Below are 13141 nucleotides of genomic sequence, written 5' to 3'. Positions count from 1 at the left end.
GGAGGTTCTGCTGAATCGTTTAGCAGTTCATTATTAGCTCAAGTAGTGGCTGTTTTACTTGGTAAAGCTACTCTGCTCTGACTGACCGGAGTTCAATCCCAGCAGAAGTCACTTTCAGGTAGCCGGCTCAAGGTTGGCTCAGCCTTCCATCCTTCTGAGGTCAATAAAATGAGTTCCCTGCTTGCTGGGGGTAAATTGTAGATGACTGGGGAAGGCAATGGCAAACTATCCTGTAAGCATAGTCCACTTGGTAAATGTTGTGATGTGACATCACACCGTGGGTCAGTAATGATCTGGTGCTTGCATAGGGGACTACCTTTACCTATTGAGTCATTGTGGCCATCAGCCATTGATGGACACTGTGTGTATGTGATATGTGCTGTCAAGTTGCTTCCAATTTATGATAACCCTGTGGATTAATGACCTCCACCACATCCTATGATTTTTTTTTTTAATTTTATTAAGTATGAAAAATTAACAATTTGAATTTCAGTTATTACAGAATTCACAGAAATTGTTACATATAAGTTTTTACATAAAATTATTTCGTGAAAAAAACTATCCATTTAAAAACAACTCATTCTAACTTATACATTACAGTTTTTAAACTAATATACTTCCAGCTAGGATACAAATAATTTGATACATATAATTCAGTTCAGTTTTGATTATCTATTTAGTATATATACTTGTTACTGTTTTATACAGAAAGAGATTTATATATTAAATTCTAACTAGATGACCTGAGATACGTATAAACTAGTCCATCGTATCTATATACTTCGTCTTTAATACTTAAATCTAATATTTCCTCCTTAATAATTTAAGTTTGAATAAGGTTTGTTCCATCAATACATACAACAATACATATTATCTATACATAAAAGAAACAACTAATACTTAGTCTTCCGTAACGTGCTATCTATAGAGAGGGAAAAAAGAAAAAAAGATGATTTAACAATTTATTACATTTTGAAGGAATACGAATTTTTTTTCACTCGTCAAGTATTTTACTAACGGTTCCCATATTGGTGAAAAATCAGTTAAATTATGATGTTCTATAAGATTTGATATTTTGTCCATTTTTATATACTCTATTAATTTAACAAAAAAATCTTCAATTGAGGGAACATTTCTTACTTTCCATGTTTTTGCGTAATTAATTCTGGCAGCTGAAACCATATATAAAATTAATTTATCGTTTTTCCTGGTCTTTACAGAATCTAACATATTTAATAAAAAAATTTCTGGCAAGAATTTAAACTGGTATCCTAAAATTTTGGTCATAACTATATGTATTTCTTTCCAGTATATTTGGGCTTGTCCACATTGCCACCACATATGAAAATAGGTGCCTTTCTCTTTCTGGCACTTCCAACACTGACCAGATTCCCCTTTACTTATTTTTGCTAATTTTTGTGGACACAAATACCACCGATGGAACATTTTATAACAATTTTCTTTAATATTAGTACACCTTGTAAATCTCATATTCTTTGTCCATAGTTTTTCCCATTGGTCCATGTGGATGTTTTTCCCAAAGTCCTGCGCCCATCGGATCATACACTCTTTTATTTGCTCTTTTTCTAGTTTTAATTTAATCAACATACTGTATATCCTACTCAATAGTTTCTGTTGGCCTTTCTGCATCGTTATCCAAAGTTCAGAGTCTTTACTTTCAAAATCCAGTATCTTATCTTTGTTATATTTATTTTTAAGTTGATGGTACAGAAACCATTGACATTCCTTTCCTTCTATCTTTATTTCTTGTCTTTCTTTCAGTTGAAAACCGTTTTGACTATGTTTTAGGATATCTGAGTATCTTAAAAAATTTATTTCTAAAGTTGGATTTAATCGGATTGCTTCATGTGGAGATAACCATTTAGGAGTTTTTATCATATACTTACTTCTATATTCTCTCCATACTTTATTTATAGCTTTACGTATGTAGTGGTCTAAGAATTCTCTTGGCATTTTCCCTTTGTTGTGCCAAATATAATGGTGCCAACCATAATGTAATTTATATCCTTCAATATTAAGGACTTCCTTGTTCTCTAGAAGCATCCAATCCTTAAACCAAGATAGGGCTGCCGCTTGATGATATAATTTAAGGTCCGGTAGCGCAAATCCTCCCTTTTCTTTTACTTCAATTAAATTTAAATAACTAATTCTGGATTTTTTCCCCCTTCCCCATATAAACTGTAATATTTCTTTTTTCCAATTTTCAAAGTATTTGTTCGTAATAATAATTGGAATTGTTTGGAAAAGAGACAACATTTTTGGGAGTACATTCATTTTTACCGCTGCAATTTTACCTAATATTGATAAATTTAATCTAGTCCATCTATTTAAGTCTTTCTGTATTTCTCTCCACAATGGCTCGTAATTTTCTTTAAATAGTAGGATATTATGTTTTGTTAAATGAATTCCTAAATAACGCACCTTTTTTACTATGGTATGGTTCGTTAAGGTTTCTATCTTTTCTTCTTGTTTTTTATTCAGATTGAATGTCATTATTTTAGTTTTTTGTTCGTTTACTTTGAGACCCGAAACTTCATAAAACTTGTTCATTTTGTCTTTTAATGCAACTAAAGATTCTGATGGATTGTCAACTAAAATAACTAAATCGTCTGCAAATGCTTTTAATTTATATTCGTAATTGTTGATTTTAATTCCTGAGATATTTTGGTCTGTTTTTATATCATAAATTATACTTTCTAATGATAGAATAAACAATATCGGGGAAAGGGGACAGCCTTGTCTGGTACCTCTAAAAATATTTATTGGTTTAGAAAGTTCATTATTAATTTTTATTTTTGCCGTTTGATGATTATAAATAGCCTCAATTGCGTTTTTCAATTTAGATGTTCCTCCTATTGCATGAATTGTTTGTTTTACAAATCTCCAGTTTAGGTTATCAAAGGCTTTTTCGATATCATAGAAGACCATTGCTCCTTGTCTATTAATTTGTTTATGGAAATATTCTATCATATTTATAATGCATCTAATATTGCTGTTTAATTGTCGACCAGGGAGAAATCCATTTTGGTCTTTATTGATTTTTTCTCTCAAAATGACTTTTAACCTTTGGGTAATGATTCCTGTAAATGAGAATTTGTAGTCAATGTTTTAAAAGTGATATTGGGCCCGATAATTTTTGACATTCTTGGGTCTTGGCCCTCTTTTTTGGGATTAATGTAATTGTTGCATCTTCCCATGAGATAGGGCAATTTCCCTATCTCCATTATGTTGTTCATTACATCTTTTTAATGAGGGTGTTATAGCTATTTCAAAGTTTTTTATAGAACTGAGCAATAATGCCGTCCTGGCCCTAGCGATTTCCCTATTTTAAGTCTTTTCCATTTCTTTCCTTTCTGCTTCTCCCTATTTCTTTTTCCAATATCTTAGTTTCACTTGATGTTATTTTTTTTTGTTTTTTGTATATTCCTAAAATGTACTTTCGTCTTGTTTCTTAATATCAATTTGTTGCTTACTGTATAAATTTAAGTAATATTTACTGTAAAGATTTCTGCCATGTCTTTCTGTTTTGATTATATATCTTCCCTTCATGATGTATTTCAGTCCACAATTTTCCTTTGCCTCTCTACTTAATTTCCATACTAACCATTTTCCGGATTTGTTTCCTTGTCCAAATTCTTTAGCTTTCAGATAATTTAACTTTCTCTCTTCATTGAGGTATACAATAAAATCCATTTGATTTTGTAGTTCTCTGATCTCCCACTTTGTCCAAATTGTTTGTTTGGGATTCTCAATTAATTTTTTCTCTCTCTTATTTTTATCTCTTCTTTAATCTTCTCTTCACATTTCATTCTTTCTTTTTTCATTATTGAATTTTCCTTTATGAAAAAATCCCCTCATATAAGCTTTTAGTGAATCCCATACTGTTTCGATTTTAATCTCATCTGTCCAGTTATTGTTTAGAAATTCCTCTATTTCTTTACAACCTTTTTTGTACAATTTCCTTTCTTGTAAATAAGTAGTCATTCATTCTCCATTGCAAACCCTTTCTTTCCCCTTTTAAATTCCAAATAATAGGGCAGTGGTCTGATAATATCTTTGCCTCTATATTAATGTTCATGGTTTGGATACTAAGATCTTTGGATTCCCAAGCACATATCTAGCGTGTCCACGTATTATACTGCTTTGAATGGTATGTGTATTCCCTAGAAGTCCCGTTTGGTACCTCCAGATGTCAGTTACTCCTATCATATCACACATGTTGAAAAAAGATTTTGCTTAATTTACCTGTGATTTTTTCGAATCGTTTGTCACTTGCTTGTCAGCGCTCAAAGAGATTACCCCATTCCAGTCACCTATTAATGCTACACTTTCATATTTATTTATTTCCATTATTTTATCTTCTATTATTTAAAAAAAATTGCCTTCCACTTCCATTAGGTACATATACACCTACCACCAGCATTATTCCCTGCGGAAGCCATTTCCTTCTACTCCTAAATACCGACCATTTAGGTCACTCAATGTGGAATTTTAGTTAGAATCTTTTCTCTAATGTACGGCCCCACTACCCCCTTCTTTTTTAAGTTTGCTGAATTGCTGTAAACATTTGTTCCCCAATTTTTTTTATTAATTAGATGGCCCCATCATCTTTTTTTATCACATAAGGACTCTTAGAGGCAAATCATATACTTATCAAACTTATTTTTCTCTAAATAGTAGAAAAACTTTTTTTTCCTCTTTTTGGGAGTAGAGTTTAGTTCGTTAACATTCAATGAAATTAATTTAAATGCCATAACAAAATTTTAATAAATAATATTATTAATCAAAATGCTGTGTTTAAGGATATTAACCCACCTTAAGGCATGATTCTATCTTTTTTTATATCTTTTTGAATTAAATCCAATAAATCCACTGCGCCTGATGTGGAGTTACAATTCTATAATTTTTGCCATCATACTTTGTAAGCAATTGCCTTCCAAATCTTCCCATCTAAAATTTTATCTCATTTTTCCTTAATAGATTAGTTAAAAATTATATATGCTTTTCTTTTTTGCAAAATTCTGCTTATGGGATTTCCTTCAAAATCAACACTTCCTTAGACTTAATTCCTCCTTTTTTCCTTTGGAGTTTCTTTCTTAAGATTTCATCTCTGGTTGTTTTTCTAGCCAAAATTATCACCCAAAATGTCTCTCTCTTTGTGTGAGAAGTCTTTTGTTGGCTTATTCAATCTTGTTACTTTAGAGATGTCTTCTACCATCACTTCCTCATCCACATCCAAATATTTGGCTAGTTGAGTCCTCATCAGTTGAGTTATATTTTCTTCTCCTTCAATTATGACACCACGAAATCTTAACATATTTTCCTTCTGCCGTAATTCTAGAAGTGCCATCTGGTCCCACATTTTGGACATGGTTACATCCATGTCCTGCTGTTTTTGTTCCATGTCCTTGTGTGACTCCGTTAAATTGACCAATTGTCCTTCCATATTATTCACTTTCTTTTCCATCACTTTTAATAGTGTTAGATCTTGTTTTATTTCTCTAATCTCTTCCTGTATTTTCCCAAAGTTATTCTCCATTATGGAGAGAATTTTTCAGCCTATCTTTATAAAATTATTTCCGTGGACTCTTTCTGCATATTTGTAATTGCCTCCTAAAAGGCAGTGATCCAGCTTTGAATCCATCTCTGAGTCTTTTTCTTGGACCCCTTCCTTTTTCTAGTTTTTTATTTGCCATTTTGCTACTAAAGGGGAAAAAAGGAGAGGAGACAAATGCCCTTGGCTATATATGGGAGATATTTGGCTTTTCTTTTAGTTTGATGTCTTGCCAAAGATGTTAAAGGAGCCACCAGAGCAGCATATAAAGTAGAAACTTGGCTTTTGAACTAGGAACTGTAAAGCAGGAGTTACCTAGATTATAAGAAGCACGTTTGTCCCTCTGCAGCCACCCCATCACCTCTAGAGACTAGGAAGCAGGAAATTTGCCTAAATTATGAAACACATTTGGCCCTCTACAGCCACCGTCTCCTCTGTTTTCAGTGTACACAAACAAATAGGGGCCAAATCACTTTAACAATCTCAGACGAAACTAAAATACACAAACACCTTTTTTTCCTTTTCCTCTTCCACCCTCCACCTTCTAAGATTTAGCAGTCTTTTATAGTGATATTAACTCACAGTCTTTCGTCCTCTCTCTTACTTGCTTCTCATTTATCTTCCTTATTCTTCAGAATCATTTTTCCGGATTTATTTCCTGCATCCTCAATTCTCACAGGTCCTAGTAAGTTTTTACCTTCTCTTTCTTGCTTTACTCCTAGTTGATTTTGGTGTATTTTTCTCTGTTGCGTGTTATCCTAGGCTGTATTAAGCTTTCTCTCCCCGGTTTCAACCCAACTCACATGGTCGTATCAGCTGTATCAGCTCACCGTGCGGGACTCCGATGAGTCTCACAGCCCCTGACGACGACCTAGACACCAGCTGTCACCTTCCCATTCGACTCCCTCTTCTCCAGGGAGGATTCCCCCCGCTACCCACGGAGTTTGGTTGACTCCGAGTTTTGCAGGCAGGGAAAAAAAGGGGAGAAAGTTTCACCGAGCTACTCCTAGCTCTGCTCAGCCTCACCTCGCAACCGGAAGCTCTCCACCACATCCTATGATTAACAGCCTTGCTTAGGTCTTGCAGACTGAGAGTCATGGCTTCCTTCATTGAGTCAACGCATCTCATCTTGGGTCTTTTCTTTAATGCTGCCTTCAACCTTCTTCTCTTCTCTTTACTGCTGCCTCCTTCACTTGGGTCTTCTCTTTACTGCTGCCTTCAACCTTCTTCTCTTGAGTCTTCTCTTTACTGCTGCCTTCAACCTTCTTCTCTTGGATCTTCTCTTTACTGCTGCCCTAAACCTTTTTCTCTTTACTGCTGCCTTCAACCTTCTTCTCTTGGGTCTTCTCTTTACTGCTGCCTTCAGCCTTCTTCTCTTTACTGCTGCCTTCAACCTTCTTCTCTTGGGTCTTCTCTTTACTGCTGCCTTCAACCTTCCTCTCTTTACTGCTGCCTTCAGCCTTCTTCTCTTGGGTCTTCTCTTTACTGCTGCCTTCAGCCTTCTTCTCTTCTCTTTACTGCTGCCTTCAACCTACTTCTCTTGAGTGTTCTCTTTACTGCTGCCTTCAACCTTTCTTAGCATGATTGTCTTTTCCAGGGAATCTTGTCTTCTCATAATGTGACAGAAATACAGTAGCCTCAGTTGGACACGATCCTCTCTCCTCCATGAGGATGCGCACTCTTTCTTCCATGAATCTGTCTAAACTGGCAGTTATTGTACTTTGTGGTATTGAGTTCCACAAAATTGTTTGTTGAGTGAAGAAGGGCTTCCTTTTGGGTGGAAGGGATCATAGAGGCATATTCATTTCATCTGCTTCCAGTTTGGGTTCTCCTCGTAGAGTACATTCTATACATAAAATGTAATTGTGACATCTTTGAAGTTAGGTTAATTTCAGAGTGTGACAGTTAAGAACATAAGAACATAAGAACAAACCTGCTGGATCAGACCAGAGTCCATCTAGTCCAGCACTCTGCTACTCGCAGTGGCCCACCAGGTGCCTTTGGGAGCTCACATGCAGGAGGTAAAAGCAATGGCCTTCTGCTGCTGTTGCTCCCGAGCACCTGGTCTGCTAAGGCATTTGCAATCTCAGATCAAGGAGGATCAAGATTGGTAGTCATAGATCGACTTCTCACTCCGGCATCAATCTGTCCAAGCCCTTTTTTAAAGCTATCGGGTTAGTGGCCATCACCACCTCCTGTGGCAGCATATTCCAAACACCAGTCACCGTTGTGTAGCAAAGAAGTGTTTTCACTTTTATTAGTCCCAATTCTTCCCCCCAACACTTTCAATGGATGCCCCCTGGTTCTCGTACTGTGACAAAGGGAGACAAATTTCTCTCTGTCGACATTTTCTACCCCATGCATAATTTTATAGACTTCAATCATATCCCCCCTCAGACGTCTCCTCTCCAAACTAAAGAGTCCCAAGCTGCAGCCTCTCCTCATAAGGATAGTTTTCCTTCTAATAGGAGCAGCAGTGGCGTATTGGTTAAGAGCAGGGGTACTCTAATCTGGAGGAGCCTGGTTTGATTCCCCGCTCTGCCGCCTGAGCTCTGGAGGCTTATCTGGGGAATTCAGATTAGCCTGTACATTCCAACACACACCAGCTGGGTGACCTTGGGATAGTCACAGTTCTTCAGAGCTCTCTCAGCCCCACCTACCTCACAGGCTGTTTGTTGTGAGGGGGGAAGGGACAGGAGTTTGTAAACCCCTTTGAGTCTCCTATAGGAGAGAAAGGGGGGTATAAATCCAACTGTTCTAATAACAAATGCTTTTGGGGAACCTAGGTATTAGGGTATCTGGGGAAAATTCTGCCTCTAGAAATAAATTTTGCTACTACCACAGTCCTGAATTTGATACAGTTTATCTTCTAATAACAAATGCTTTGGGGGGAACTTCGGTATTAGTGTATTTTGATGAGATTCTGCCTTTTTGGAACATAAAAGCACTCCTTATTGACAGCTGAGACCGCAGACGAAGAAAGCTCAGTGGAAAGTCTACAGATGTGGATTCTTTGTGCATAAATGAATATGGCTACAAACACAGATGGAATGGCAAATGGGGAAACTAACCCTGAGCCGAAATTAGAAGTCGCTTTACGGGAAAGGATGGGGGCGGGTCTTGAAAAGTATTTTAGGCTTTTCAATCCGGTGTCTTTTTCTCACATTCTCAGGCTCGAAATCCATTCTTTAAAAACGTGCTCTGTTATGGTGCTAAACCTTAACAGAGCAACTTGGCCAAACGCAGGATGATTTAAACTTCGTCTGGAGTGGAGGGCTGTGATCTACATTGGCATTTGGATCAACAGTCTGTAAAATATCTGTGATCTGGGCATTTATGCTTCTATTATTTTTCTAGTTAGTTTCTGGTACAACGGCATACAGTTTATAAAAGGCTTAAGCGATGTTCTGGCATGTACTTCTCGGTTCACTTCCTTCTGTTTTTCATTTTCAAAGAAGAAGAAGAGTTTGGATTTATATCCCCCGTTTCTCTCCTGCAGGAGACTCAAAGGGGCTTACAATCTCCTTGCCCTTCCCCCTCACAACAAACACCCTGTGAGGTAGGTGGGGCTGTTCCTAAGACAGTCCTGTTCCTATCGTCCCTTTTTCTGTTCTGTATTTCTTGTAACATTCCCCTCCAACGTCTCACTGTAGATGTTGTCTGTCCCTTTATTTTCTTTCCTGCTCTCGTGATCAGTGCATCAGGCAGACATTCAGTGATGGAAATGGCATTATGGTAAATGTAATCATCCGTCGCCTTTTGTTGTTGCCTTCATCTTGTTAACAAAGGAGACTGAGGTTAGAACGGCCTCGTAAATTGCTTCCAGCGCTGCAAAATTAAAATCTAATGTTGTTTGTGGTCAGCGTATGTTAACTGGAAGAATCTTAGCTCTACTCATATGAATTTTAAAAGTATGATTTTATTAGAACAGCCATGGATTCACCATCAGTGGCACATCAGAAACATAGTTTATTTCTTTCATTTATTTACACTCCATCTTTCTCCCCAATGGAGATCCAAGGCAGCTTACATCATTCATTCTCCTTTCTCCATTTTATTCTCACAACAACCTTGTGAGGTAGGTTAGGCTAAGAGTGTGTGACTGGCCCAAGGTCGGCATGGCGCATTGGTCTCCCATATCCTAACCCAGCCCTCTTAACAGGTACCGCCATCTATCTGATATAGTTCCTATTATCGTTATTGGTTACATGTTTGGATTTTTTTGTTGTTTTAAATTATTATATTATGTTGTATATTTTATGTTGTTCACCGCCCTGAATGCTCTGGAGGAGGGTGGCCTATAAATTATTCTACTTCTAAGAAAATTATGTTAATGTTATTGAGCCTTAAACCCAAGTAAATGTGTGCAGGGTTACAGCCTTAGTGTGTGTTTCATATGCCACTTCCTTTATAGCTGTCCTCTCCTTTTTTCTGTCTGGTGATCTTGCCTTTACGGCCATACAGCCCGGAAACCACACAGCACCCAAGTGATTCCGGCCGTGAGAGCCTTCGACAATACATTGATCCTGCCTTCCTTATTGCCATGGGTTAACCTGGTGTAATGTTGTCGTGGGTCTCTGGGTGTTGGAAATTCTCTGGATGTCATTGGCTTGGCTGCTGTGATGCAGCAGAGGGCCTTACAATCTTTGCATTAGCTTAGAAATAAATACCTGGATCCCTTCTGAATTCCAGACTCAGAAATATGACTGCCTGCCCTTCTTGCAGCCTGAGAAAAGCTAGTACCAGAAAATCCGGAGAAAAATAACTCAATTCCTGGATTCATAGACTTTTCCATAGGATCCAACCCATAACGAAAAACGTTGGTTTTGGTTTCGAATCCCATGGGGAACTAGGTTATCCACATAATGGTGTTTTAACTGGCATGTTGCTAGTTGCCATTGGTTGAACACCCTTTTTGATGGAAACCAGTGGTATGGGTTTTTCTGAATAACTAGATCAGAAAAAAATTGTGGAAAATTATCCAACATCCTAAATGAAATGTGCTTGGATTTAGCATGTTTATTTTGACTTGTTTCTAGAGAAGAAATATAAGAAGTTTCTCATATTAATTTTACGTCTCAGTAGCAGCTTATGTTTTAAGTGAAATGTTTGATGAAAACAAGGAAAAACATTTCAACTGTGTTTTAAACATTCAAACAAACACACAGCTTTATGTGGAAACTATTTTTACTAAAGTAGCACTTGTAAAAATTTAAAGCATATACTTTCCTTTCTTAGTTTAAATTTAAGGGGGAAATGACTACACTCAGTCTTTGCACACCCAAAGAACTGTGCGTGGCGTGAAGGACTGGATCTTCATTATTTTGGAAGGGGGGCAAAAGTACAAAATGACAATCTCCATGTATACATAAAATACGTATATATTTTGTAAATACATATATAATATACATATATAATCAAGAACTCTGTTAAATGATACCGTTTCCCCGAAAATAAGACATCCCCTGAAAATAAGACGTAGTGGAGGTTTTGCTGAAGTGCTAAAATATAAAGCATCCCCCAAAAGTAAGACGTAGCAAAGTTTTTGTTTGGAAGCATGCCCGTCGAACAGAACAACAGCTGTGGAGCGGAAAAATAAGACATCCCCTGAAAATAAGACATACTGCATCTTTGGGAGCAAAAAGTAATATAAGACACTGTCTTATTTTCGGGAAAACACAGTAGTATAAATTGTTGAATTGTTGCTATACGTTCTGACTTCTGCAAGAATGGTATTTGCACATCATTGGAAATAGCCAATGTTGCCTGGCAAATTAGAATGGTCCTTGAAGGTGCGGGAATAATTATCAGTAGTGAAACTTACGGCGATTCAGAGTATTTTAGATAACTAACATTGTCAACAACTGGCTGTATTTTTTAAAAAGCCTTGTTAGAAGTGAATGGAGAAAGAGAAGAACAATTGTAACGGTGTCTATTTCCTTGCTTTAATTTTAACTTGTGACTTGGATGGGTTGTTTTCCCTGTATATTGATTCTGACTATGGACTGTTGCACTTTTAACAATTTTTTAAAAAGAAAAATGGAAAAAAAGCACCCGTTGGTGGAAAGCGTTGTCTAGTCGCAGCTGACTTAATGGCGACCCTGTAGGGTTTTCAAGGCAAGATATGAACAGGTAAGGGCAGAGCCGACTCATCCTTACCTGCCTCTGTGTAGCAACCCTGGACTTTATCGATAGCCTCCTATCCAAGCACTAACCAGGACTGGCCCAAGTTCTGATGAGATCAGGCTAGCCAGGGCCATTCAGGTTAGAACAAGCGTGTAGGTACCTTTAGACCATAGGTGTCAAACTCGTGGCCCTCCAGATGTTATGGACTACAATTCCCATCATCCCCTGCCAGCATGATGCTGGCAGGGGATGATGGGAATTGTAGTCCATAACATCTGGAGGGCCACGAGTTTGACACCTGTGCTTTAGACAGTGACTGCGATCCCGTGTCCCCACCCCATCGTTTTCCCACTACATATGTGAGAGGACAGTAGGCCTTGGTGATATTTCCTTTGGACAGCCGCCTTTCCTCCTGTACGGGATGCAGCTCTAGAATCCTAGTGATGCTTTGAGTGGCCGTTGCTGGAAGGGGAATCTTGAAAGGCCCCCGTACCCAAGTAGAACTCCACTTACTGCACTTTGGAGCTTGGCCAAAAAGTGATCATATAGCAACGATTGCACATATATAGCACTTTACAGGGGCGTGTACAAATTCCTGGATTTTACTAATAGGGAGGAGGAGTAGGAGTTTGGATTTATATCCCCCCTTTCTCTCCTGCAGGAGACTCAAAGGGGCTTACAATCTCCTTGCCCTTCCCCCCTCACAACAAACACCCTGTGAGGTGGGTGGGGCTGAGAGAGCTCCGCGAAGCTGTGACTAGCCCAAGGTCACCCAGCTGGTGTGTGTGGGAGTGCATAGGCTAATCTGAATTCCCCAGATAAGCCTCCACAACTCGAGCGGCAGAGCTGGGAATCAAACCCGGTTCCTCCAGATCAGAGTGCACCTGCTCTTAGCCAGTGCTCTTAGCCACTGCGCCACTGCTTCTCTCAGAGAACCATGGAAAAGAGTTTCATGCTCTTTTATTGACAACACCTCCTTCATCTTGCTTTTAACTTGCAAAGTTTGCGGTCGAAGAATTTCCGGTGAAGATATTTCGTGTGATTTTGGTCTCCTTTTTCTTCACTGAAGTCATCTTTGAGCCGCTGGCGTTGAAAGGAGGGGGGGAGGGTTCGCTCTTCCTTCTGTTTCCCTTGCATGTTTTAACCCTGCTTCTTATTCGTGCTTTGTGTTTGTGATCAGGTGTGAATAAGAAGCTGAAGAGAGAAGAAGATGCCCAAGAAAAAGAAGATGTGGAAAAACGCAAGGTAGAGATCTCCACCCTAAAATGTGTTAAGAATTAGACAGGGTACTGTGGCCCTGTGAGTACACATGTTACGCACAGGAGTCTGGCAATGTTGTGTTAAGCCTGAAAGCATCATATGGGATCCTCAGGTGTGCAGCTGTGGTTGTTCTCTAAAACCTTGACCATGAGAACTATATTGGGTGAATATAAGATATAA

General features: G+C 38.1%; 1 protein-coding gene across 2 annotated transcripts in view; it reads left to right on the top strand.

Annotated features, from left to right (window-relative positions):
- The window catches only part of ESF1 (ESF1 nucleolar pre-rRNA processing protein homolog), a 97167-nt gene that overhangs the window by 79667 nt on the left and 4359 nt on the right, over positions 1 to 13141 (top strand). For both annotated transcript variants that reach the window (XM_048501294.1, XM_048501284.1), the window contains exon 12: positions 12882 to 12946. In XM_048501294.1, coding sequence (XP_048357251.1) covers positions 12882 to 12946 — 65 coding nt within the window. The remainder of the gene's footprint in view (positions 1 to 12881; positions 12947 to 13141) is intronic.

Source organism: Sphaerodactylus townsendi, linkage group LG01 (assembly GCF_021028975.2).
Source record: "Sphaerodactylus townsendi isolate TG3544 linkage group LG01, MPM_Stown_v2.3, whole genome shotgun sequence".
NCBI lineage: Eukaryota > Metazoa > Chordata > Lepidosauria > Squamata > Sphaerodactylidae > Sphaerodactylus > Sphaerodactylus townsendi.
The sequence above is the reverse complement of the archived record's forward strand: the minus strand, read 5'-3'. Positions and strand labels throughout refer to the sequence as shown.